Raw genomic sequence first — 24,723 nt, forward strand, 5'->3', positions numbered from 1 at the left:
CATTTAGCAGACGCTCTTATCCAGAGCGACTTACAAATTGTTCTCTGGGAACTGCCAAGCCTGTAAGTAGATATGACCACATTTAAGGAAAGACTTTATTGAAGGGTACCTAGTAGGCACGCAATGATTGGTTGATGACCAATAGCGCATGTGGTCATGTGAGTGAGAGGTGCGTGGCGGTTGGGCAGCCGGGAGAATGAAATTATTATGTACTACCTACATAAAGGCATTATAACCAATTCATAACACATTCATAAGCATAACTCACTTTAATTCCTACTGATTTGTGTTTTTGGGCTTCCCACACCGGTACTATGTGTTGGTTTAGAATAGTGTTTCTTTAATGTGGGACACTAGTACCCCTGAGGACATCTGCAGATGGCCTATCCACACGGGGTAGACTACTCTGCAAGAACATCATTTTGTTTTACTTTCCCCAGGACCTTACAGTGAATCATGTCTCTGGCGCACTAAATCAACCTCAACATCATCACCATTATCATCCTGTTCTCTGAGAGAAAAGTGATGGAAGTCCTACTGAAGTCATCTTTGAAGATAACCTGTTTAGCAGTGCCATATCATAGCTATAAAGGCCTATAAGTGTGTGTGTACGAGTGCGTGTCTCACTGTGTTTGTGTGTGTGGATTCTGCCTCTACGCACTGCTGATGCCAGTGAGATGTCAAACCGAATAGCCTACCGGCAGCGACTCTGTTCCCGAGTGTTCCCGTTCGGAGGCATGCAGGCAGCAGCGCGAATCATACACTTTGCCAAACACATTAGTGACCGAGAGAGCGTAACCTTTGAGTCATGCTCTCAGTCTCTCTGCTTCCCAAGCGGTGTGTGTTTGTGCAACGAGTAACGGACTACCTCTCCAAAATCTACCAACGTCCAACGGTCGAAAAAAAATAAAAATAATTAAAGAATCGTTTTCTACTTCCCGGGACTCACTCGCACTTGTTTTTCATTGAAGTGCCGCAGAGGGAATTAATAGGACGCGTATTGCATCGCACGCTGCTGCCTAGAGGCCAAACAGAAGAGAAGTACTAGTTTATCACCATTCTCCTCCGTCAACATCGTTTGTTTTCCTTACTACAACATCATTCTCCTTTTCACAGACCGCTGTCATCTTTACCGACATGCCGGGTTGGAGAAGAAGCCTGACTTTATGTCTGCAGAGAATGCATGAAGAAGGTAAGACAAAGGTTTTATTATCTAAAGAAAACATTCTGTTTCACTTGAGGTGATGTTCAGTGTGTGAGTGTGACATTTCCTCTCATTCTAGATATTATACACAATATCTAAATGGAATCAGGGGCTGTGTTGTTTGATGCCGAATCTGGTTGACATAAAGCTTGACGTAAAGAGCCACTTCTCAGTTTCTTGACACAGAGCTAAGCGCTGCTTTAAGCACGTGTCATTATGATTTTCTTCCGCGCTACAGTTGTGTTTGTCACAGGCAGGCCGATGCCTGGACCGTATTTATTGATTAGGATTTGTATTGACAATGACAGCTTCTGTAGCCTAGCCTTGGCTTCACAGATTGTGTAGTTCCGTTGTCTGGGTCAGGTTTGTGTGGTGTGTGTCCATTTGACTTTGCAGAATAAATGACTGTTAGAATGTGTAACTTGTCATTATCCACAACCTGGTCTCATAGACTACATGTAACATACTAAACGTAAATCCGGGATACTCAAATTAGTATACAGTGAGGGGAAAAAGTATTTGATCCTCTGCTGATTGTGTACGTTTGCCCACTGACAAAGAAATGATCAGTCTATAATTTTAATGGTAGGTTTAAACAGTGAGAGACAGAATAACAACAAAAAAATCCAGAAAAACGCATGTAAAAAATGTTATAAAATGATTTGCATTTTAATGAGGTAAATAAGTATTTGACCCCTCTGCAAAACATGACTTAGTACTTGGTGGCAAAACCCTTGTTGGCAATCACAGAGGTCAGACGTTTCTTGTAGTTGGCCACCAGGTTTGCACACATCTCAGGAGGGATTTTGTCCCACTCCTCTTTGCAGATCTTCTCCAAGTCATTAAGGTTTCGAGGCTGACGTTTGGCAACTCGAACCTTCAGCTGCCTCCGCAGATTTTCTATGGGATTAAGGTCTGGAGACTGGCTAGGCCACTCCAGGACCTTAATGTGCTTCTTCTTGAGCCACTCCTTTGTTGCCTTGGCCGTGTGTTTTGGGTCATTGTCATGCAGGAATACCCATCCAAAACCCATTTTCAATGCCCTGGCTGAGGGAAGGAGGTTCTCACCCAAGATTTGACGGTACATGGCCCCGTCCATCATCCCTTTAATGCGGTGAAGTTGTCCTGTCCCCTTAGCAGAAAAACACCCCCAAAGCATAATGTTTCCACCTCCATGTTTGACGGTGGGGATGTTGTTCTTGGGGTCATAGGCAGCATTCCTCCTCCTCCAAACACGGTGAGTTGAGTTGATGCCAAAGAGCTCCATTTTGGTCTCATCTGACCACAACACTTTCACCCAGTTGTCCTCTGAATCATTCAGATGTTCATTGGCAAACTTCAGATGGGATGTATATGTGCTTTCTTGAGCAGGGGGGCCTTGCGGGCGCTGCAGGATTTCAGTCCTTCACGGCGTAGTGTTACCAATTGTTTTCTTGGTGACTATGGTCCCAGCTGCCTTGAGATCATTGACAAGATCCTCCCGTGTAGTTCTGGGCTGATTCCTCACCGTTCTCATGATCATTGCAACTCCACGAGGTGAGATCTTGCATGGAGCCCCAGGCAGAGGGAAATTGACAGTTCTTTTGTGTTTCTTCCATTTGCGAATAATCACACCAACTGTTGTCACCTTCTCACCAAGCTGCTTGGCGATGGTCTTGTAGCCCATTCCAGCCTTGTGTAGGTCTAGAACTGTCTGTTCCCTGTGGCTCAGTTGGTAGAGCATGGTGTTTGCAACGCCAGCATGGTGTGTGCAACGCCAGGGTTGTGGGTTCGATTCCCACGGGGGGCCAGTACAAAAAAACGCATGAAATGAGCTGTATGAAATGTATGCATTCACTACTGTAAGTCGCTCTGGATAAGAGTGTCTGCTAAATGACTGTAATGTAAATGTCTACAATCTTGTCCCTGACATCCTTGGAGAGCTTTTTGGTCTTGGCCATGGTGGAGAGTTTGGAATCTGATTAATTTCTTCTGTGGACAGGTGTCTTTTATACAGGTAACAAACTGAGATTAGCAGCACTCCCTTTAAGAGTGTGCTCCTAATCTCAGCTTGTTACCTGTATAAAAGACACCTGGGAGCCAGAAATCTTTCTGATTGAGAGGGGGTCAAATACTTATTTCCCTCATTAAAATGCAAATCAATTTATAACATTTTTGACATGCGTTTTTAAATTTTTTGTTGTTGTTATTCTGTCTCTCACTGTTCAAATAAACCTACCATTAAAAATATAGACTGATCATTTCTTTGTCAGTGGGCAAACGTACAAAATCAGCAGGGGATCAAATACTTTTTTTCCCTCACTGTATGTTACATTTGGTGTGGTTACATGAGACAGACTGTTACTTAAAGGTAAAAACGAAAGGAGGGTGGTTGGTCGTGAAGCTCTACCGACCCAATGTTTGTATGTTCGAATCTCATCATTGACAACTTTAGCATTTTAACTAATTAGCAACATTTCAACTACTTACACATTTTCAATACCTTGCTACTACTTAACATGTTAACTATCTAACCTTAAAACCCTTTAACGTAACTCCTAACCTAAGTGTTCGCCACCTAGCCACATAGCTAACATTAGCCACACCAAATTGTAATTCATAACATATTGTACGTTTTGAAAATTCATAACATATATTAAAATTTTTTAGCAAGTTAGTAACATGTCATATGGATTTACATACAGATTAATCCGAAATGCTCTGAGACCAGGTTGTTATGCATGGTCCTGATTTTGGTCCACCACTTCATTTGAGATAAGTGTGTGAGGAACATCTGGTCACAGTAGAGATACAAGTGCCTAATCATTATTGGATAAATCCTTTAGCATCACTGGTGCGTGTATGTGCCACATATTTGATGCCTCTGGACATTGCTACATTGGTGTCAGAGGTGGGATTTTGAGCATGAGAGCTTTCACCAACCTCATTTGTCTCTGTATAAATATCATCATGGGATGGAACCCACCTTGTCCAAGTGAGGTAAGCCTGGTACCTACATGTCACACCTATGGCTCTGGTCCCAGACCCAGCACTGACCCAGCACTGAGATACTTATCCATAGATCCACCCACTAATCTATGAGGGAGAATGTGTGATGAACTGTGTTCTCTCTGGTGTTATAGCCTGTAATAAATCATGCTATCTAGAGAGTGATCTCTGTGTGTCGTGTGTCGTGTGTGTGTGTGTGTGTGTGTGGTACTGTGTGTGTGTCAAAGTAAATCAGAATGGTTGGTGAGGATCAGATCCTAAACATAGTTAAATAAAGGTTAAATACATATTTTGTATTTTTTATATCAGTCATTAGTCATCGAGGTGCTGTTGAGATTGAACGGTTGGAGTGGTTGGTTTCTGTCTCTGTGTGGAGAATGATATTGTGAGAAAAGTCAAGTGTTTTATTCGTTATCAAATAAGTGGAGATGTCCCATAAATCAGCAGAACTGGATCAAATAGGTCTTTCATTTTTAAGAGGGTGAGTGTGGGTGTCCATGTGCTTGTGTGTGTGTGTGTGTGTGACAGAGAGAGTGTGTGTGTGTGTGAGAGAGAGAGAGAGAGAATGTGTGTATGTGTTTTAAGTGTACTTTCTAATCAGAGCAGAGAGGGGGATTGTCTGAAGGTGTCCCGATCTTATCTTTAGGCCAGAGGAGCACACATTATCTCTCTCTCTCTCTCTCTCTCTGTGTGTGTCTGTCCGTCTGTCTGTCTGTCCTGGTGGATTTTCAGCGTAGAGCTTGACCAGAGAGCAGCTTTTCAAGGCATTTCTTCCTGTCTGTTATCAGAGATGAAGGGTCTTAAAGGAGAGGTGTACTTCATTGGAGTGTGAAGCAAACTCTATTAACCCGGAGTTATCTTGTTTGGCTCCTAACTGGCATACTATTCCTTACAAAGTGCACTACTTTTGAACAGAGCCCGATAGGCCCTGGTCAAAAGTAGGGCACTATAAAGGGAAGTGTGTGCCATTTTGAAGAGCTGATATGTTTCTTCATGATTCTGGTGGTTTCTTTTCAGTTTTGGACGGATGGATGTTTTTATGTTTTCTTCCACTGAGCCAGATCCATCTTGGTTAACCTGGGTGGTGCTCCTGGCTATAAAACTGAGCAAACAGACGTAAACTTGTTTGTGAAATGCGCCAAAAGTTGGTACTCTATTTTATCCTACTCTTTTCCTTTCCATGCCTGTCGCCTTTACCTCTCTAACAATACCGCTACAAACTGATGTTAAGGTCAGCGCAGATCTTCATGGCAGATTATTCCTCCAAGCACTTCTCCTTCCAGTGATGTTGATGCATGCAGAACACGTAATATTATTCTAGAAGCTCATGGGAAGTGTTATTTGATGTTAAGAGATCACCGTAGGAAGATATATATCTCATCTCTACAGCAACAGTGTTTATTCTGCTGTTAATCTGTTCATCTAGGTGATAATTAGCCTAATAAAGATGTTATAAACATGACTGCAGTACTGCTACATCTTACAGGTCCAATAGCATTGGATTGGCCAATAAAGATCAGAACAATCTCTTTCTCTCTCTCTCTCTTTATCTCTCTCTCTCTCGCTCTCTCTCTCTCTCTCTCTCTCTATTTCTCTCTCTATTTCTCTCTCTCTCTTGCTCTCTCTCTCGCTCTCTTGCTCTCTCTCTTTCTCTCGCTCTATTTCTCTCTCTCTCTCGCTCTATTTCTCTCTCTCTTGCTCTCTCTCTCTTGCTCTCTCTCTCTCTCTCGCTCTATTTCTCTCTCTCTTGCTCTCTCTCTCTTGCTCTCTCTCTCTCGCTCTATTTCTCTCTCTTGCTCTCTCTCTCTCGCCCTCTTGCTCTCTCTCTCTCTCTTTCGCTCTCTCTCTCTCTCTTTCGCTCTATTTCTCTCTCTCTTGCTCTCTCTCTCTTGCTCTCTCTCTCTCGCTCTCTTGCTCTATTGCTCTCTCAATTCAATTCAAGGGCTTTATTGGCATGGGAAACATATGTTAACATTGCCAAAGCAAGTGAAGTAGATAATAAACAATCTCTGTCTTTGTTTGATCTTAATGATTACTTTCTAAATATTACCTATGTATTTCCTGAAATAAACCTGAATAAGAGCAGCATCACTATTCCTGTTATCTTGTAGTCATGACACATGGGATGTATAAACCTGAATAAGAGCAGCATCACTGTTCCTGTTATCTTGTAGTCATGACTCATGGGATGTATAAACCTGAATAAGAGCAGCATCACTATTCCTGTTATCTTGTAGTCATGACTCATGGGATGTATAAACCTGAATAAGAGCAGTATCACTATTCCTGTTCTGTAGTATTAGTAGCATTGTTAATGTGGGAGTGGGATATACCACAATGACTGAAGCTAGACAACTAGCCCAGCTAGACATTAGATAAGATGACACCAGAAAGATCCAAGGTTTCACCTTTAGTGGCAGACATTTTGGAGATACAGCTTGATGTTAGACATTGGCTGTCTCATTGGCTGTCTCATTGGCTGTCTCATTGGCTGTCTCATTGGCTCTCTCACTGGCTGTCTCACCAGCTCATCAAATCGTTCCTCTGTCCAAATTACAACAGAAGTACCTGCTATTTTCTCTTACCTACTTAACAATCAAAATGTCAAGTGTCCCAGGTAGGTTGTAAATCCAAGGTTACGTCCCAAATAGCACCCTATCCCACATAGGGCTCTGGTCAAAAGTAGTGCACTATATTAGGGGATAAGGGTGCCATTTGGGACATCTCTAGTCAAAAGTAGTGCACTATATTAGGGGATAAGGGTGCCATTTGGGACATCTCTAGTCAAAAGTAGTGCACTATGTTAGGGGATAAGGGTGCCATTTGGGACATCTCTAGTCAAAAGTAGTGGACTATATTAGGGGATAAGGGTGCCATTTGGGACATCTCTAGTCAAAAGTAGTGCACTATATTAGGGGATAAGGGTGCCATTTGGGACTGAGCCCAAGAGTCAGTCGAGTGTTTTAATGTGAAAATAAAGCTGTTACTCATTTCACTTTTGTTTATCAAGCTCTCTATATATGCTACTTAATGCCATTAGAAATATCATCTCTGGATGAACATGTTGTGTGAATGGATGAATAATGGTAAGGCTAATCGTGTTCATGAACTCATGAGTGTATGCTGTTGTAATTATTGGGGTACATTCAGCCCTACAGGAAACATTAACATAATTGCGCTGTCTCGTCAACACAGTTTTAGGTTTTATGACTGTATTGAGTTTAGTAGGTGTATGAGGTGTCAGTGGCAGTCGGTGCCATTTAAGATGAGGAAGGACAATGATTATTTTCTTCATGAAAATGGCCTTATTTCTATTACTGTCACAGTTGACTTGGACTGGTGTAAGGCGGAATCAGATGCAGGAGACAGGTGCTGGAGTTGAGTGTCCTTTTAATAATTTGACACACAAAACAAAAACGCGAGGCACAGGGCGCTACAGACAGACTGCCTGGGAAAAACACACTCCCAATATTGCGAACAAACAATATATATAAGCGGCACAAAAAGGCACGGGGCGCAGCCCGGAAAATCCTCTCTTCCTTAAACTGTCAGGAAAAACCCGTAATAAAACACGGACCACCGTCCTGAATGGACAATCAACAATCCCGCACAAAATCCCCAACTGAAAACACACATTAAATAAGTCCCCACTAATGACATACATAAAACAGGTGCGGAACAGACAGACAAAACTAAACGAAACTGAAACAACGATCGGTGGCAGCTAATAGGCCGGCGACGACGACCGCCGAGCGCCGCCCGACCGAGGAGGGGCGCCACTTTCGTTGGATCCTGTGACAATTACAGCATATTGGATGACTGTCATTCATATTCATTCACCCAGTTTAATGTAACAGGGATTGGTTTAGGCTACTACATAATACTAACATTTTCTCTATGCCCATCATGAGGTTGATACAACCTAGCCTGTGAATTAAAGTTTACAACGTAGGTGCAAACGCAGGTCGAGAGAGACATGTGAGTAATCAAGGTGACAGACACTGACACATTCAATACTGCCTTGCACACTCTTGCCTGCATCTAGCTCGTCTAGGGTGTAATCATTAGTCCAACCGGTGCAAACGATAGTTTCTATTGGACAAATTCAGGTATGTTTTTCTCCGTTCCGTTTCCTTCTGTTAAATATTATTTTTTTTTCAACAGAATCGGTGGAATGATCACACGTAAATACAGTTCCCTTTCATAGCAGCCACATACAAACAGCATGATCACTTTGCTCTGATAATTCCTTCTCGCATCTATGCGTTCTCCTCCTCTGACCTTTTCCCTTCGCTTGTGGACTTCAGTGCACAACACATCAGCTGTCTGTGACCAGGCAAAAAAAAATTTCCAAGCCAAACCTTAATATCATAACCGCTAACCGTTACACACAGCCTACATCATTGTCACCTTATTAGCTAACGTCATACAGTTGAAGTCGGAAGTTTACATACACTTAGGTTGGAGTTATTAAAACTCATTTTTCAACCACTCCACAAATGTCTTGTTAACAAACTACAGTTTTGGCAAGTCGGTTAGGACATCTACTCTGTGCATGACACAAGTCATTTTTCCAACAATTGTTTACAGACAGATTATTTCACTTATAATTCACTGTATCACAATTCCAGTGGGTCAGAAGTTTACATACACTAAGTTGACTGTGCCTTTAAACAGCTTGGAGAATTCCAGAAAATGATGTCATGGCTTTAGAAGCTTCTAATTGACATAATTTGAGTCAATTGGAGGTGTACCCATGGATGTATTTCAAGACCTACCTTCAAACTCAGTGCCTCTTTGCTTGACATCATGGGAAAGTCAAAAGACATCAACTGCACATGAGGACAAAGATCGTACTTTTTGGAGAGATGTCCTCTGGTCCGATGAAACAAAAAATATAACTGTTTGGCCATAATGACCATTGTTATAACCCGAAAAACACCATTCCAACCGTGAAGCACGGGGGTGGCAGCATCATGTTGTGGGGGTGCTTTGCTGCAGGAGGGACTGGTGCACTTCACAAAGTAGATGGCATCATGAGGTAGGAAAATTAAGTGGATATATTGAAGCAACATCTCAAAACATGAGTCAGGAAGTTAAAGCTTGGTCGCAAATGGGTCTTCCAAATGGATAATGACCCTAAGCACACTTCCAAAGTTGTGGCACAATTGCTTAAGGACAACAAAGTCAAGGTATTGGAGTGGCCATCACAAAGCCCTGACCTCATCCTATAGAAAATATGTGGGCAGAACTGAAAAAGCGTGTGCGAGCAAGGAGGCCTACAAACCTGACTCAGTTACACCAGTTCTGTCAGGAGGAATGGGCCAAATTTCACCTAACTTATTGTGGGAAGCTTGTGGAAGGCTACCCGAAACGTTTGACCCAAGTTAAACAAGGCAATGCTACCAAATACTAATTGAGTGTATGTAAACTTCTGACCCACTGGGAATGTGATGAAAGAAATAAAAGCTTAAATAAATCATTCTCTCTACTATTTTTCTGACATTTCACATTCTTAAAATAAAGTGGTGATCCTAACTGACCTAAGACAGGGAATTTTTACTAGGATTAAATGTCAGGAATTGTGAAAAACCGAGTTTAAATGTATTTGGCTAATGTGTATGTAAACGTCCAACTTCAACTGTAGCTAGTCATTATAGCTACTAGAACTAACACGTTAGTGAACCCGCTACAATCAGCAGTACAGTGTAAATTCAGCAAGCAGTTTAGCAGTTACACCGGCATGCCCCGGTGGCATTAAATTAATAAAACCAAAACGTTACTTTGACTTAGAAGGTGCACTTCACAAAGTAGATGGCTGGTTATAGTTATAGCCAAATTCACTGAGGAGGATGGTCCTCCCTTTCCCTCTCTGAGGAGCCTCCACTGGTAGGTGTAGTAGATGCATTTCATTCCTCTGTGTCTAGTCTGTCTCCATACTCATGGTTATGATATTGAGCTTTCCAAACCAACACTTTATTGTTGCAGATGGTGTGTGTGTGTGTGTGTGTTATTTTTGCCCAGACTACCCTGAGGGCATTGCAGCCCCCCGAAGTGAGTCTGTACTATAAAACCACAGCTTGGGATTGTCATGTCTCACTGATCACAATTGGCCACACCTGCTGTTTACGAAGCATGTGACAAATAACATTTGATTTTATTATATGTAAGATCGCTAATAACATGTATTTTATAAATACACAGTTTTCTTCTCCATTCTTTCTTGTGTGCTTATAAAAGAGGTTATATATATATATACTGCTCAAACAAATAAAGGGAACACTTAAACAACACAATGTAACTCCAAGTCAATCACACTTCTGTGAAATCAAACTGTCCACTTAGGAAGCAACACTGATTGACAATAAATTTCACATGCTGTTGTGCAAATGGAATAGACAACAGGTGGAAATTATAGGCAATAAGCAAGACACCCCCAATAAAGGAGTGGTTCTGCAGGGGGTGACCACAGGCCACTTCTCAGTTCCTATGCTTCCTGGCTGATGTTTTGGTCACTTTTGAATGCTGGCGGTGCTTTCACTCTAGTGGTAGCATGAGACGGAGTCTACAACCCACACAAGTGGCTCAGGTAGCGCAGCTCATCCAGGATGGCACATCAATGCGAGCTGTGGCAAGAAGGTTTGCTGTGTCTGTCAGCGTAGTGTCCAGAGCATGGAGGCGCTACCAGGAGACAGGCCAGTGCATCAGGAGACGTGGAGGAGGGCAACAACCCAGCAGCAGGACTGCTACCTCCGCCTTTGTGCAAGGAGGAGCAGGAGGAGCACTGCCAGAGCCCTGCAAAATTACCTCCAGCAGGCCACAAATGTGCATGTGTCTGCTCAAACGGTCAGAAACAGACTCCACGAGGGTGGTATGAGGGTACGACGTCCACAGGTGGGAGTTGTGCTTACAGCTCAACACCGTGCAGGACGTTTGGCATTTGCTAGAGAACACCAAGATTGGCAAATTCGCCACTGGCGCCCTGTGCCAGAAAGCAGGTTCACACTGAGCACGTGACAGACGTTCTGCTGCCTGCAACGTCCTCCAGCATGACCGGTTTGGCGGTGGGTCAGTCATGGTGTGGGGTGGCATTTCTTTTGGGGGCCGCACAGCCCTCCATGTGCTCGCCAGAGGTAGCCTGACCGCCATTAGGTACCGAGATGAGATCTTCAGACCCCTTGTGAGACCATATGCTGGTGCGGTGGGCCCTGGGTTCCTCCTAATGCAAGACAATGCTAGACCTCATGTGGCTGGAGTGTGTCAGCAGTTCCTGCAAGAGGAAGGCATTGATGCTATGGACTGGCCCGCCCGTTCCCCAGACCTGAATCCAATTGAGCACATCTGGGACATCATGTCTCGCTCCATCCACCAACGCCACGTTGCACCACAGACTGTCCAGGAGTTGGCGGATGCTTTAGTTCAGGTCTGGGAGGAGATCCCCCAGGAGACCATCCGCCACCTCATCAGGAGCATGCCCAGGCGTTGTAGGGAGGTCATACAGGCACGTGGAGGCCACACACACTACTGACCCTCATTTTGACTTGTTTTAAGGACTGTACATCAAAGTTGGATCAGCCTGTAGTGTGGTTTTCCACTTTAATTTTGAGTGTGACTCCAAATCCAGACCTCCATGGGTTGATAAATTGGATTTCCATTGATTATTTTTGTGTGATTTTGTTGTCAGCACATTCAACTATGTAAAGAAAAAAGTATTTAATAAGATTATTTCTTTCATTCAGATCTAGGATGTGTTGTTTAAGTGTTCCCTTTATTTTTTTGAGCAGTGTATATATATATATATACACACACAGTGGGGGGAAAAAGTATTTGATCCCCTGCTGATTTTGTACGCTTGCCCACTGATAAAGAAAGGATCAGTCTATAATTTTAAGGGTAGGTTTATTTGAACAGTGAGAGACAGAATAACAACAAAAAAATCCAGGAAAACGCATGTCAAAAATTGTATAAATTGATTTGCATTTTAATGAGTGAAATAAGTATTTGACCCCCTCTCAATCAGAAAGATTTCTGGCTCCCAGGTGTCTTTTATACAGGTTACGAGCTGAGATTAGGAGCACACTCTTAAAGGGAGTGCTCCTAACCGCAGCTTGTTACCTGTAAAAAAGACACCTGTCCACAGAAGCAATCAATCAATCAGATTCCAAACTCTCCACCATGGCCAAGACCAAAGAGCTCTCCAAGGATGTCAGGGACAAGATTGTAGACCTACACAAGGCTGGAATGGGCTACAAGACCATCGCCAAGCAGCTTGGTGAGAAGGTGACAACATTTGGTGCGATTATTTGCAAATGGAAGAAACACAAAAGAACTGTCAATACCCCTCATCCTGGGGCTCCATGCAAGATCTCACCTTGTGGGGTTGCAATGATCATGAAAACGGTGAGGAATCAGCCCAGAACTACACAGGAGGATCTTATCAATGATCTCAAGGCAGCTGGGACCATAGTCACCAAGAAAACAATTGGTAACACTACGCCGTGAAGGACTGAAATCCTGCAGCGCCCGCAAGGTCCCCCTGCTCAAGAAAGCACATATACATGCCCGTCTGAAGTTTGCCAATGAACATCTGAATATTTCAGAGGACAACTTGTGAAAGTGTTGTGGTCAGATGAGACCAAAATGGAGCTCTTTGGCATCAACTCAACTCGCGTGTTTGGAGGAGGAGGAATGCTGCCTATGACCCCAAGATCACCATCTCCGCCGTCAAACATGGAGGTGGAAACATTATGCTTTGGTGGTGTTTTTCTGCTAAGGGGACAGGACAACTTCACCGCATCAAAGGGACGATGGACGGGGCCATGTACCGTCAAATCTTGGGTGAGAACCTCCTTCAGTCAGCCAGGGCATTGAAAATGGGTTGTGGATGGGTATTCCTGCATGACAATGACCCAAAACACATGGCCAAGGCAACAAAGGAGTGGCTCAAGAAGAAGCACATTAAGGTCCTGGAGTGGCCTAGCCAGTCTCCAGACCTTAATCCCATAGAAAATCTGTGGAGGGAGCTGAAGGTTCGAGTTGCCAAACGTCAGCCTTCAAACCTTATTAATGACTTGGAGAAGATCTGCAAAGAGGAGTGGGACAAAATCCCTCCTGAGATGTGTGCAAACCTGGTGACCAACTACAAGAAACGTCTGACCTCTGTGATTGCCAACAAGGGTTTTGCCACCAAGTACTAAGTCATGTTTTGCAGAGGGGTCAAATACTTATTTCCCTCATTAAAATGCAAATCATTTTATAACATTTTTGACATGCGTTTTTCTGTATTTTTTGTTGTTATTCTGTCTCTCACTGTTCAAATAAACCTACCATATAAATTATAGACTGATCATTTCTTTGTAAGTGGGCAAATGTACAAAATCAGCAGGGGATCAAATACTTTTTCCCCCCACTGTATATATATTATATGGGTTATTGACTACATGTTACTACTGAAAGACTACTGAAAGTGTACATTTGGATGTGTCATGTAGCCATCCTCTGTGACATCACGCCCATTCTTTCTTGTGTTCTGTTTAAAGAGATACTTCAGGATTTTTTGGCAATAAGGTCCTTTATCTATTTCCTTTATCTAGTCAGATGAACTCCAAGGATACCATTTTTATGTCTCTGCGTCTAGTATGAAAGAAGTTACGAGGTAGTTTCGTGAGCCAATTGCTAACTAGCATTAGCGCATTGACTGGAAGTCAATGGGTATCTACTAGCATGCTAGCACATACCCAAAGACTTTCAGTCATTGCGCTAACGCTAGTTAGCAACTTCCTTCCAACTGCACGCAGAGACATAAAAAAGATACCAACGACATCATCTGACTATGGGGAAGTTGCCAAAATCCCGAAGTATCCATTTAAAGCTAAATAGCAATGTATATTGTATAGGTTAGAATGCTGCGGTTGCCCATGTGTATATGGTGTGCAGCAGTGCTCTGTGATATATGTTGTCGTCATATCGCACTAAATTAATGGTAATGTGTCCATGTAGATCACTCATTAGAGGGTTAGTCCATGTAGATCACTCATTAGAGGGTTAGTCCATGTAGATCACTCATTAGAGGGTTAGTCCATGTAGATCACTCATTAGAGGGTTAGTCCATGTAGGTCACTCATTAGAGGGTTAGAGTTAGTCCATGTAGATCACTCATTAGAGGGTTATTCCATCTAGGTCACTCATTAGAGGGTTAGTCCATGTAGGCCACTCATTAGAGGGTTAGTCCATGTAGATCACTCATTAGAGGGTTAGTCCATGTAGGCCACTCATTAGAGGGTTCTAAAATGATTGGAGGACTCAGAGCAGCATGAGTTCTCTCTCTCTCTCTCTCTCTCTCTCTCTCTCTCTCAATTCAAAGGGCTTTATTGGCTTGGGAAACATGTTATCATTGCCAAAACAAGTGAAATAGGTAATAAACAATAAAACATTTACAGTAAACATTACACTCACAAAAGTTCCAAAAGAATAAAGACATTTTCAAGTGTCATATTATGTCTATATACAGTGTTGTAATGATGTGCAAATAGTTAAAGTACAAAAGGGAAAATAAATATGGGTTGTATTTACAATGGTGTTTGTTCTTCACTGGTTGCCCTCGTGGCAACAGGTCGCACATCTTGCTGCTGTGATGTCACACTGTGGTATTTCACCCAGTAGATTATCAAAATTGGATTTATTTCGAATTCTTTGTGGATCTGTGTAATCTGAGGGAAATATGTGTCTCTAATATGGTCATACATTGGGCAGGAGGTTAGGAAGTGCAGCTCAGTTTCCACCTCATTTTGTGGGCAGTGTGCACAGCCTGTCTTCTCTTGAGTGCCAGGTCTGCCTACGGCGGCCTTTCTCAATAGCAAGGCTATGCTCACTGAGTCTGTACACAGTCAAAGCTTTCCTTTAGTTTGGGTCAGTCACAGTGGTCAGGTATTCTGCCACTCTGTACTCTTTGTTTAGGGCCAAATAGCATTCCAGTTTGCTCAATTGTTTTGGTAAATGCTTTCCAATGTGTAAAGTAATTATCTTTTGGTTTTTTCATGATTTGGTTGGGTCTAATTCTGTTGCTGTTGCTGTCCCGGGGCTTTGTGGGATCTGTTTGTGTTTGTGAATGTCACGTCCTGACCAGTAAAAGGGGTTATTTGTTATTGTAGTTTGGTCAGGGCGTGGCAGGGGGTGTTTGGTTTGTGTGTTTCGGGGTTTTTGGTTTATGTTCTAGATTATCTATTTCTATGTGTTTATCTAGCTTGTCTATTTCTATGTTAGTTTTGTCAATGACCTCCAATTAGAGGCAGCTGGTTGTTGTTATCTCTGATTGGAGGCCATATTTAGTTGTGTGTGTTTTCACTTGTGTTTGTGGGTGGTTTTCTTAAGGGACTTCTCCAGGTTAATCTCTCTGTAGGTGATTGCTTTGTTATGGAAGGTTTGGGAATCGCTCTCCTTTTAGGTGGTTGTAGAATTTAACAACTCTTTTCTGGATTTTGATAATTACCATGTATCGGCCTAATTCTGCTCTGCATGCATTATTTGGTGTTTTACTTTGTACACAGAGGATGTTTTTGCAAAATTCTGCATGCAGTCTCAATTTGATGTTTGTTCCATTTTGTGAATTCTTGGTTGGTGAGTGGACCCCGGATCTCACAATCATAAAGGGCAATGGGTTCCATAACTGATTAAAGTATTCTTAGCCAGATCCTAATTGGGATGTCAAATTGTATGTTCCTTTTGATGCCGTAGAAGACCCTTCTTGCTTTGTCTGTCAGATCGTTCACAGCCCTGTGGAAGTTACCTGTGCTGCTGATGTTTAGGACGAGGTAGGTATAGTTTTTTGTGTGCTCTAGGGCAGTGGTTCCCAAACTTTTTATAGTCCCGTACCCCTTCAAACATTCAACCTCCAGCTGCATACCTCCTCTAGCACCAGGGTCAGCACACTCTCAAATGTTGTTTTTTGCCATCATTGTAAGCCTGCCACACACACACTACATGATACATTTATTGAACATAAGAATGAGTGAGTTTTTGTCACAACCCGGCTCATGGGAAGTGACAAAGAGCTCTTATTGGACCAGGGTACAAATAATAATAATATAATAATAATTTTGCTCTTTATTTAGCTATCTTACGTATAAAACTGTATTTGTTCATCGAAAATTGTGAATAACTCACCACAGGTTAACCTCTCTTGGGTAGGGGGCAGTATTTTGACGTCCGGATGAAAAGCGGCCTGTAGTAAACTGCCTGCTACTCAGGCCCAGAAGGGAGGATATGCATATTATTAGTAGATTTGGATAGACAACACTCTGAAGTTTCTAAAACTGTTTGAATGATGTCTGTGAGTATAACAGAACTCATATGGCAGGCAAAAACCTGAGAAAAAATCCAGCCAGGAAGTGTGGAAATCTGAGGTTTGTAGTTTTTCAAGTGATTCCCTATCCAATATACAGTGTCTGTGGGGTCATTGTGCGCTTCCTAAGGCTTCCACTAGATGTCAACAGTCTTTAGAACGTTGTTTCATGCTTCTACTGTGAATGGGGAGAGAATAAGAGGTCTTGGAATCAGATGACTGAGAAAATGACATGAGCTCAGTAGCGTGCGCTCCCGTGAGAGTTAGGTGTGTTCCTTTTAATTTTTGAAGACAAAGGAATCGTCCGGTTGGAATAGTATGGAAGATTTATGATAAAAACACCCTAAAGCTTGATTCTATACATCGTTTGACATGTTTCTATGAACTGTAATATAACTTTTTTGACTTTTCATCTGAACTCTCTGCGCGAGCACAGTGCATTTTGGTTACTCGACTGAACGCGCGAACAAAAATGAGGTATTTGGACATAAATATGGACTTTATCGAAACAAATGAACTTTTATTGTGGAACTGGGATTCCTGGGAGTGCATTCCGATGAAGATCAAAGGTAAGTGAATATTTATAATGCTATTTCTGAGTTTTGTTGACTCCACAAAATGGCGGGTTTGGTTTTGTGACTGAGCGCTGTACTCAGATTATTGCAAAGTGTGCTTTCGCTGTAAAGCTTTTTTGAAATCTGACACAGCGGTTGCATTAACTTCTTGGGGCTATTTGGGACGTTAGCGTGCCACCCGTGGCGCACCCTATCAACAGCAGGTGCATGTCAAGAGCGGCAAATTTGAAACCTAATAAATGTCAAAATTCAAGTTTTTCAAACATACAACTATCTGACACCCTTTGAAAGATAAACATCTCCTTAATCTAACCACGTTGTCCGATTTCAAAAAGGTTTTACGGGGAAAGCATAAAGTTAGGTTATGTTAGGAGAGTACATTGACAATAGCTGTGTGTACTGTATTGTCAATTCAAAGACAGGCGTCACCAAAACCATAAAATCAGCTAAAATTATGCACTAACCTTTTACAATCTCCATCAGATGACACTCCTAGGACATTATGTTAGACAATGCATGCATTTTTAGTTCTATCAAGTTCATATTTATATCTAAAAACAGCGTTTTACTATGGCGTTGATGTTCAGGAAATCGTTTCACTCCAATACCGGCAGTCAAGTCATGACAACAAAATAATTAATTAATATTAGAAAACATTGGTAAAATATTATATTGTCATTCAAAGAATTATAGATTTACATCTCTTGAACGCAATGGACTTGCCAGATTTAAAATTAACCTTACTGGGAAATCACACTTTGCAATAATCTGAGCACTGCGCCCAGAAAAATACGCATTGCGATACAGACTAACCGCCATGTTGGAGAGATCTAAAATCGAAAATACTATGTAAATAATCCGTTACCTTTGATTCTCTTCATCAGATGTCACTTCCAAAGAATCCCAGGTCCATAACGAATGTAGTTTTGTTCAAAAAAGCTCCGTGTTGTTAGCACATGATCTAAGCCAGCCGGACTTCACTTCACTTCACGAACGGAAAAAATATATTTACGTTCGTTCAAACATGTCAAACGTTGTATCGCATAAATCATTAGGGCCTTTTTTAACCAGAACATGAATAAAATTCAAGGCGGACCATTGGGTTCTCTTTTAAAACGTTTCGGAATGAGAGTACCCACCATCAACTCGCGCGCAAGGTGTCTAATGGGCCATCACCGTTCCAAGGCTCTTCTTCAGTCAGATCTCAGAGTAGAAGACTCAAAACACTTTGTAAAGGCTGGGGACATCTTGTGGAAGCAATAGGAAGTGCCAAAACATTCCTCAGCCCCTTTGTTTTTCAATGGCAGAGGCTGAAAGTCAATTCAACACATCAGGTATCCACTTCCTGTCAGAATCTGTCTCAGGGTTTTGCCTGCCAAATGAGTTCTGTTATACTCACAGACACCATTCAAATAGTTTTAGAAACTTTAGGGTGTTTTCTATCCATATATAATAAGTATATGCATATTGTAGTTAATGGGTACGATTAGTAACCAGATTAAATCGGGTACATTTTTTTATCCAGCCGTGAAAATACTGCCCCCTATACCCTAACAGGTTAAGGAGAAGTGTATCTATAATTCTTTGAATAACAGTTGTATATTTTATCAACGTTTATGATGAGTATTTCTGTAAACGAATGTGCTCATTCACCGGAAGTTTTGGGAGGCAAAACATTTTTGAACATTACATGCCAATGTAAAATGTTTTTTTGGATATAAATATTAATTTTATCGAGCAAAACATACATGTATTGTGTAACATGAAGTCCTATGAGTGCCATCTGATGAAGATCATCAAAGGTTAGTGATTAATTTTAGCTGTATTTCTGTTTTTTGTGACGCCTCTCCTTGCTTGGAAAATGGCTGTGGGGTTTTTCTTGTCTAGGTGCTGTCGTAACATAATCTAATGCTATGCTTTCGTCGTAAAGCCTTTTTGAAATCGGACAGTGTGGTTGGATTAACGAGAAGATTATCTTTAAAATGGTGTATAATACTTGTATGTGTGAGAAATTTGAATTGAGATTTTTGTTGTTTTGAATTTGGAGCTCTGTTATTTCACTGGCTGTTGGTGAGGTGGGACGCTACCGTCCCACATACCCTAGAGAAATTATTGAGAAGGGTGTTCTTGAAAGGATGCACATAACTCTGCAATGTTGGGTTGTATTGGAGAGAGTCTCAGTCTTAAATCAGTTCCCACACAGTCTGTGCCTGTATTTAGTTTTCATGCTAGTGAGGGCCGAGAATCCACTCTCACATAGGTACGTGGTTGCAAAGGGCATCAGTGTCTTAACAGCACGAAGTGCTGATTTTTATTTATTTAACTAGGTAAGTCAGTTAAGAACAAATTCTTATTTACAATGATGGCCTAGGAACAGTGGGTTAACTACCTTTTTCAGGGGCAGAACGACATATTTTTACCTTGTCAGCTCGGGGATTCGATCTAGCAACCTTTCGGTTACTGGCACAACGGTCTAACCACTATGCTACCTGCCGATACTCTAAGTGCAGCCCTATCTAGAAATCTGGCACGGGCTTCTGATTAAATTAAATTCTCACAGAACCACTTGTCGCAATTTCGATGAGGCTCTCTTGTTCAGATATCGTAAGTGGACTGGAGGCAGGGCATGAAAGGGATAATGAATCCAGTTGTTTGTGTCGTCCTTTTTTAGGAAAGTACCTGCATAATTGCGCACCCACCTCACTCAGGTGCTTCGCTATATCACATTTAACATGGTCCATAAGCTTGAGTTCATTTGCACACAAAAAATCATACAATGATGGAAAGACGTGTGTTGTCCTTTTAAATGCAGACAGAGACGAGCTCCAACTTCTTAATCATAGCCTCATTTTTGTCCCGCACATTGAATATAGTTGCGGAGAGTCCCTGTAATCCTATATTCAGATCATGCAGGTGAGAAAAAACATCACCCAGATAGACCAGTCGCGTGAAAAACTTGTTATCATTCAAGCGGTCAGACAAGTGAAAATTATGGTCAGTAAAGAAAACTTTAAGCTCGTCTCTCAATTTAAAAAAATGTGTTAATACTTTGCCCCTTGATAACCAGCGCACTTCTGTATGTTGTAAAAACGTTACATGGTCGCTGCTCATATCATTGCATAGTGCAGAAAATGCACAAGAGTTCAGGCCTTGCTTTAACAAAGTTAACAATTTTCACTGTAGTGTCCAAAGCGTCTTTCAAACTGTCAGGCATTCCCTTGGCAGCAAGATCCTCTCGGTGGATGCTGCAGTGTACCCAAGTGGTGTCGGGAGCAACTGCTTGCACGCGTGTTACCACTCCACTATGTCTCCCTGTCATGGCTTTTGCGCCACCAGTACAGATACCAACACATCTTGATTACCAAAGTCCATTTGATGTCACAAAGCTGTCCAGTACTTTAAAAATATCCTCTCATGTTGTCCTGGTTTCCAGTGGTTTGCAGAAGAGGAAGTCTTCCTTAATTGACCCCCCATAAACGTAACAGACATATACCAGGAGCTGTGCCAGGCCCCCCACTTCTGTTGACTCATCCAGCTGTAACGCATAGAATTCACCGGCTTGTATGCGAAGCAGGAATTGTTTCAAAAAATCTCCTTCCATGTCACTGATGCGTCGTGAAACAGTGTTTTTTGATGAAGGAATTGTCTGTATAGTTTTTTTGGCCTTTTCCCCCAGCATTGTCCCAGCCATATCCGCGGAAGCAGGAAGAATTAAGTCCTCCACAGTAGTATGGGGCTTGCCTGTCCTAGCCACTCGGTAGCTCACCATATAAGACGCTTCTAGCCCCTTCTTATTAATGGTATCTGTTGCTTTTATGCATGTCTTACTACTCGAAAGGTGTCTTAATTCTCGCTCAAAAAACGCCTGTGGCTTATTTTTCAAATTGGCATGTTTTGTTTCTAAATGTCTGCGCAAGAGTGAAGGTTTCATCAAGTTGTGAGATAGTGCTTTTGCACATATAACAAACTGAGGCTGAGGAAAGGCACCTCCCAATATAAGTGAACCCCAAATTAATGTAGTTCTCATCATATTTGCGCCTCTTCAATGGTCCAATGTCCCTGTCTGTTGTTCGGTGCTTTCCTGGGTAAGGGGGCAGTAGTTCTTCGGCTGCATCAGATTCACAACTGTCAGTGTCCATGCTAGCTGGGCTAACAACAAATGTAGAATTACTGATGCTGGCATTGGATGTGTTCGTGGCAGCAGAACAACTTGTGTAGTACTGCTGGTAGTAGCAGTAGCAGTGCTGGTAGTAGCAGTAGCAGTGCTGGTAGTAGCAGTAGCAGTGCTGGTAGTAGCAGTAGCAGTGCTGGTAGTAGCAGTAGCAGTGCTGGTAGTAGCAGTAGCAGTGCTGGTAGTAGCAGTAGCAGTGCTGGTAGTAGCAGTGCTGGTTGTAGCAGTGCTGGTAGTAGCAGTAGCACTGCTGGTAGTAGCAGTGCTGGTAGTAGCAGTAGCACTGCTGGTAGTAGTAGTGCTGGTAGTAGCAGTAGCACTGCTGGTAGTAGCAGTGCTGGTAGTGGTAGTAGCAGTGCTGGTAGTGGCAGTAGCAGTGCTGGTAGTGGCAGTAGCAGTGCTGGTAGTAGCAGTAGCAGTGCTGGTAGTAGCAGTAGCAGTGCTGGTAGTAGCAGTGCTGGTAGTAGCAGTGCTGGTAGTAGCAGTGCTGGTAGTAGCAGTGCTGGTAGTAGCAGTGCTGGTAGTAGCAGTAGCAGTGCTGGTAGTAGCAGTGCTGGTAGTAGCAGTAGCAGTGCTGGTAGTAGCAGTAGCAGTGCTGGTAGTAGCAGTAGCAGTGCTGGCAGTAGCAGTGCTGGTAGTAGCAGTAGCAGTGCTGGTAGTAGCAGTAGCAGTGCTGGTTGTAGCAGTGCTGGTTGTAGCAGTAGCAGTGCTGGTAGTAGCAGTAGCAGTGCTGGTTGTAGCAGTACTACCAGTAAAGCTGGTATGTGTCTCTATGGACGCGGGCATTAATTTCTTTAACCGTTTATCAATTTTGGAGCAAACGGAATGAGCACCAGCTACGTTTGGCTGCATACGGACCGTTAGTGGAATTCCTGCGAGAGAGTAACGGTTAATGTGATTGGATGTTAATTATTTGACATTGTGTTGTTATTTCATGGAACACTAGATGTATTAATTGTATTTTGTCAGGGAAATGAGGCTACTCAGGTGAGAAAAAAACCTCACCCAAATGCATAGCCCCGTAGGAAAATATAAATGTACTGTTTGAAAATGTTTTTTTTTAAATTATTTTTTGTACATTTTTAAAATGGGAATCACATTTTTATTTGGCGTACCCCCGACGGCATTGTGCATACCCCAGTTTGGGAATTCCTGCTATAGGGAAACAGTGTCTAGATGGAATTTGTATTTGTAGTCCTGGCAACGGGACCTTTTTGGAACACCATTATTTTTGTCTTACTGAGACTTCCTGTCAGGGCCCAGGTCTGACGGAATCTGTGCAGAAGATGTAGGTGCTGCTGTAGGCCCTCCTTGGCTGGGGACAGAAGCACCAAATCATCAGCAAACAGTAGACATTTGACTTCAGATTCTAGTAGGGTGAGGCCGGGTGCTGCAGACTGTTCTAGTGCCCTCGCCAATTTGTTGAGATATACTGTATGTTTAAGATGGTAGGGCTCCAGCTGCACACTTGTTGTTTGTGTACATGGATTTTTATAATATCGTATGTTTCCCCCCCCCCATCATTGCTTTCCATCAATTTGTATAGCAGACCCTTATGCCACACTTGAGTCAAAAGCTTTTTTGAAATCAACAAAGCATGAGAAGACCTAGCCTTTTGTTTTGGTTTGTTTGTATATCAATTAGGGTGTGCAGGGTGAATACGTGGTCTGTTGTACAGTAATTTGGTAAAAAGTCAATTTGACCTTTGCTCAGTACATTGTTTTCACTGAGGAAACGTACAAGTCTGCTATTAATCATAATGCAGAGGATTTTCCCTAGGTTGCTGTTGACGCATATCCCACGGTAGTTATTGGGGTCAAATTTGTCTCCACTTTTGTGGATTGGGGTGATCAATCATTGGGTCCAAATATTGGGGAAGATGCCAGAGCTGAGGATGATGTTCAAGAGTTTAAGTATAGCCTATTGGAATTTTTGGTCTGTATATTTTATTTCATTTAGGATACCATCAACCCCATAGGCCTTTTTTGGTTGGAGTGTTTGTATTTTGTGCTGTAGTACATTCATTGTAATTGGAGAATCCAGTGGGTTCTGGTAGTCTTCAATAGCTGATTCTATGATTTATAATTAATCATGTATATGTTTTTGTCGTTTGTTCATTGTTATAGATAGACTCTATGGATTCTTCATTTACATGGAGCTGATTTCAGACGTGCTGTTCCTTCTTTTTCCATTGTGTATTTCTGTATTGTTTTAGTGAAGGTGTAGACTTAGGTTTTCTGGGTCTCCTTGTTTTTGGTTGGATACGTTTCTCAATTTATTTCTTAGGTTTTTGCATTTGTCATTGTTTTCAATTTTCTTAGGTTGTCTGCTTGACATTTTTTAGATTTGATCGGGAAGCTGAAAGTTTAAATATACTGTTAAGGCTTTCTACTGACAAGTTACACCACTATTACAGTGAAAAGTTTTGTCCAGGAAGTTGTCTTAAAGCGATTTAATTTGTTGTTGCCTTATAGTGTTTTTTGTAGGTTTCTACACTACTTTCTTTCCATCTATAGCATTTCTTAATATTACTCAGTTCCTTTGGATTTAATGCCTCTCTCTTGTTTGGTTGATCTTAATGATTACTTTCTAAACATTACCTTTGTATTTCCTGACCTACAGCTGAAATAAACCTGAATAAGAGCAGCATCACTATTCCTGTTATCTTATAGTCATGACACATGGGATGTATAAACCTGAATAAGAGCAGCATCACTATTCCTGTTATCTTGTAGTCATGACACATGGGATGTATAAACCTGAATAAGAGCAGCATCACTATTCCTGTTATCTTGTAGTCATGACACATGGGATGTATAAACCTGAATAAGAGCAGCATCACTATTCCTGTTATCTTGTAGTCATGACACATGGGATGTATAAACCTGAATAAGAGCAGTATCACTATTCCTGTTATCTTGTAGTCATGACACATGGGATGTATAAACCTGAATAAGAGCAGCATCACTATTCCTGTTATCTTGTAGTCATGACTCATGGGATGTATAAACCTGAATAAGAGCAGCATCACTATTCCTGTTATCTTGTAGTCATGACTCATGGGATCTATAAACCTGAATAAGAGCAGCATCACTGTTCTTGTTATCTTGTAGTCATGACTCATGGGATGTATAAACCTGAATAAGAGCAGCATCACTATTCCTGTTATCTTGTAGTCATGACTCATGGGATGTATAAACCTGAATAAGAGCAGCATCACTATTCCTGTTATCTTGTAGTCATGACACATGGGATGTATAAACCTGAATAAGAGCAGTATCACTATTCCTGTTCTGTAGTATTAGTAGCATTGTTAATGTGGTAGTGGGATATACCACAATGACTGAAGCTAGACAACTAGCCCAGCTAGACATTAGATAAGATGACACCAGAAAGATCCTCTCTCTTTTTCTCTCTCTCCTTTCTCTCTCTCACTCACTGTTTC

At 42.0% G+C, this 24,723-nt stretch overlaps 1 protein-coding gene across 1 annotated transcript in view; it reads left to right on the forward strand.

The window, feature by feature from the left end:
• The first annotated feature begins 1,073 nt into the window (after positions 1-1,073).
• The window catches only part of LOC115151165 (glutamate receptor-interacting protein 2), a 433,702-nt gene continuing 410,052 nt past the window's right edge, over positions 1,074-24,723 (forward strand). The window contains exon 1 of the mRNA XM_029695177.1: positions 1,074-1,192. Within this exon, the coding sequence (XP_029551037.1) occupies positions 1,138-1,192 (55 nt within the window). The 5' untranslated portion in view covers positions 1,074-1,137. The remainder of the gene's footprint in view (positions 1,193-24,723) is intronic.

This window comes from Salmo trutta, chromosome 16 (assembly GCF_901001165.1).
Source record: "Salmo trutta chromosome 16, fSalTru1.1, whole genome shotgun sequence".
NCBI lineage: Eukaryota > Metazoa > Chordata > Actinopteri > Salmoniformes > Salmonidae > Salmo > Salmo trutta.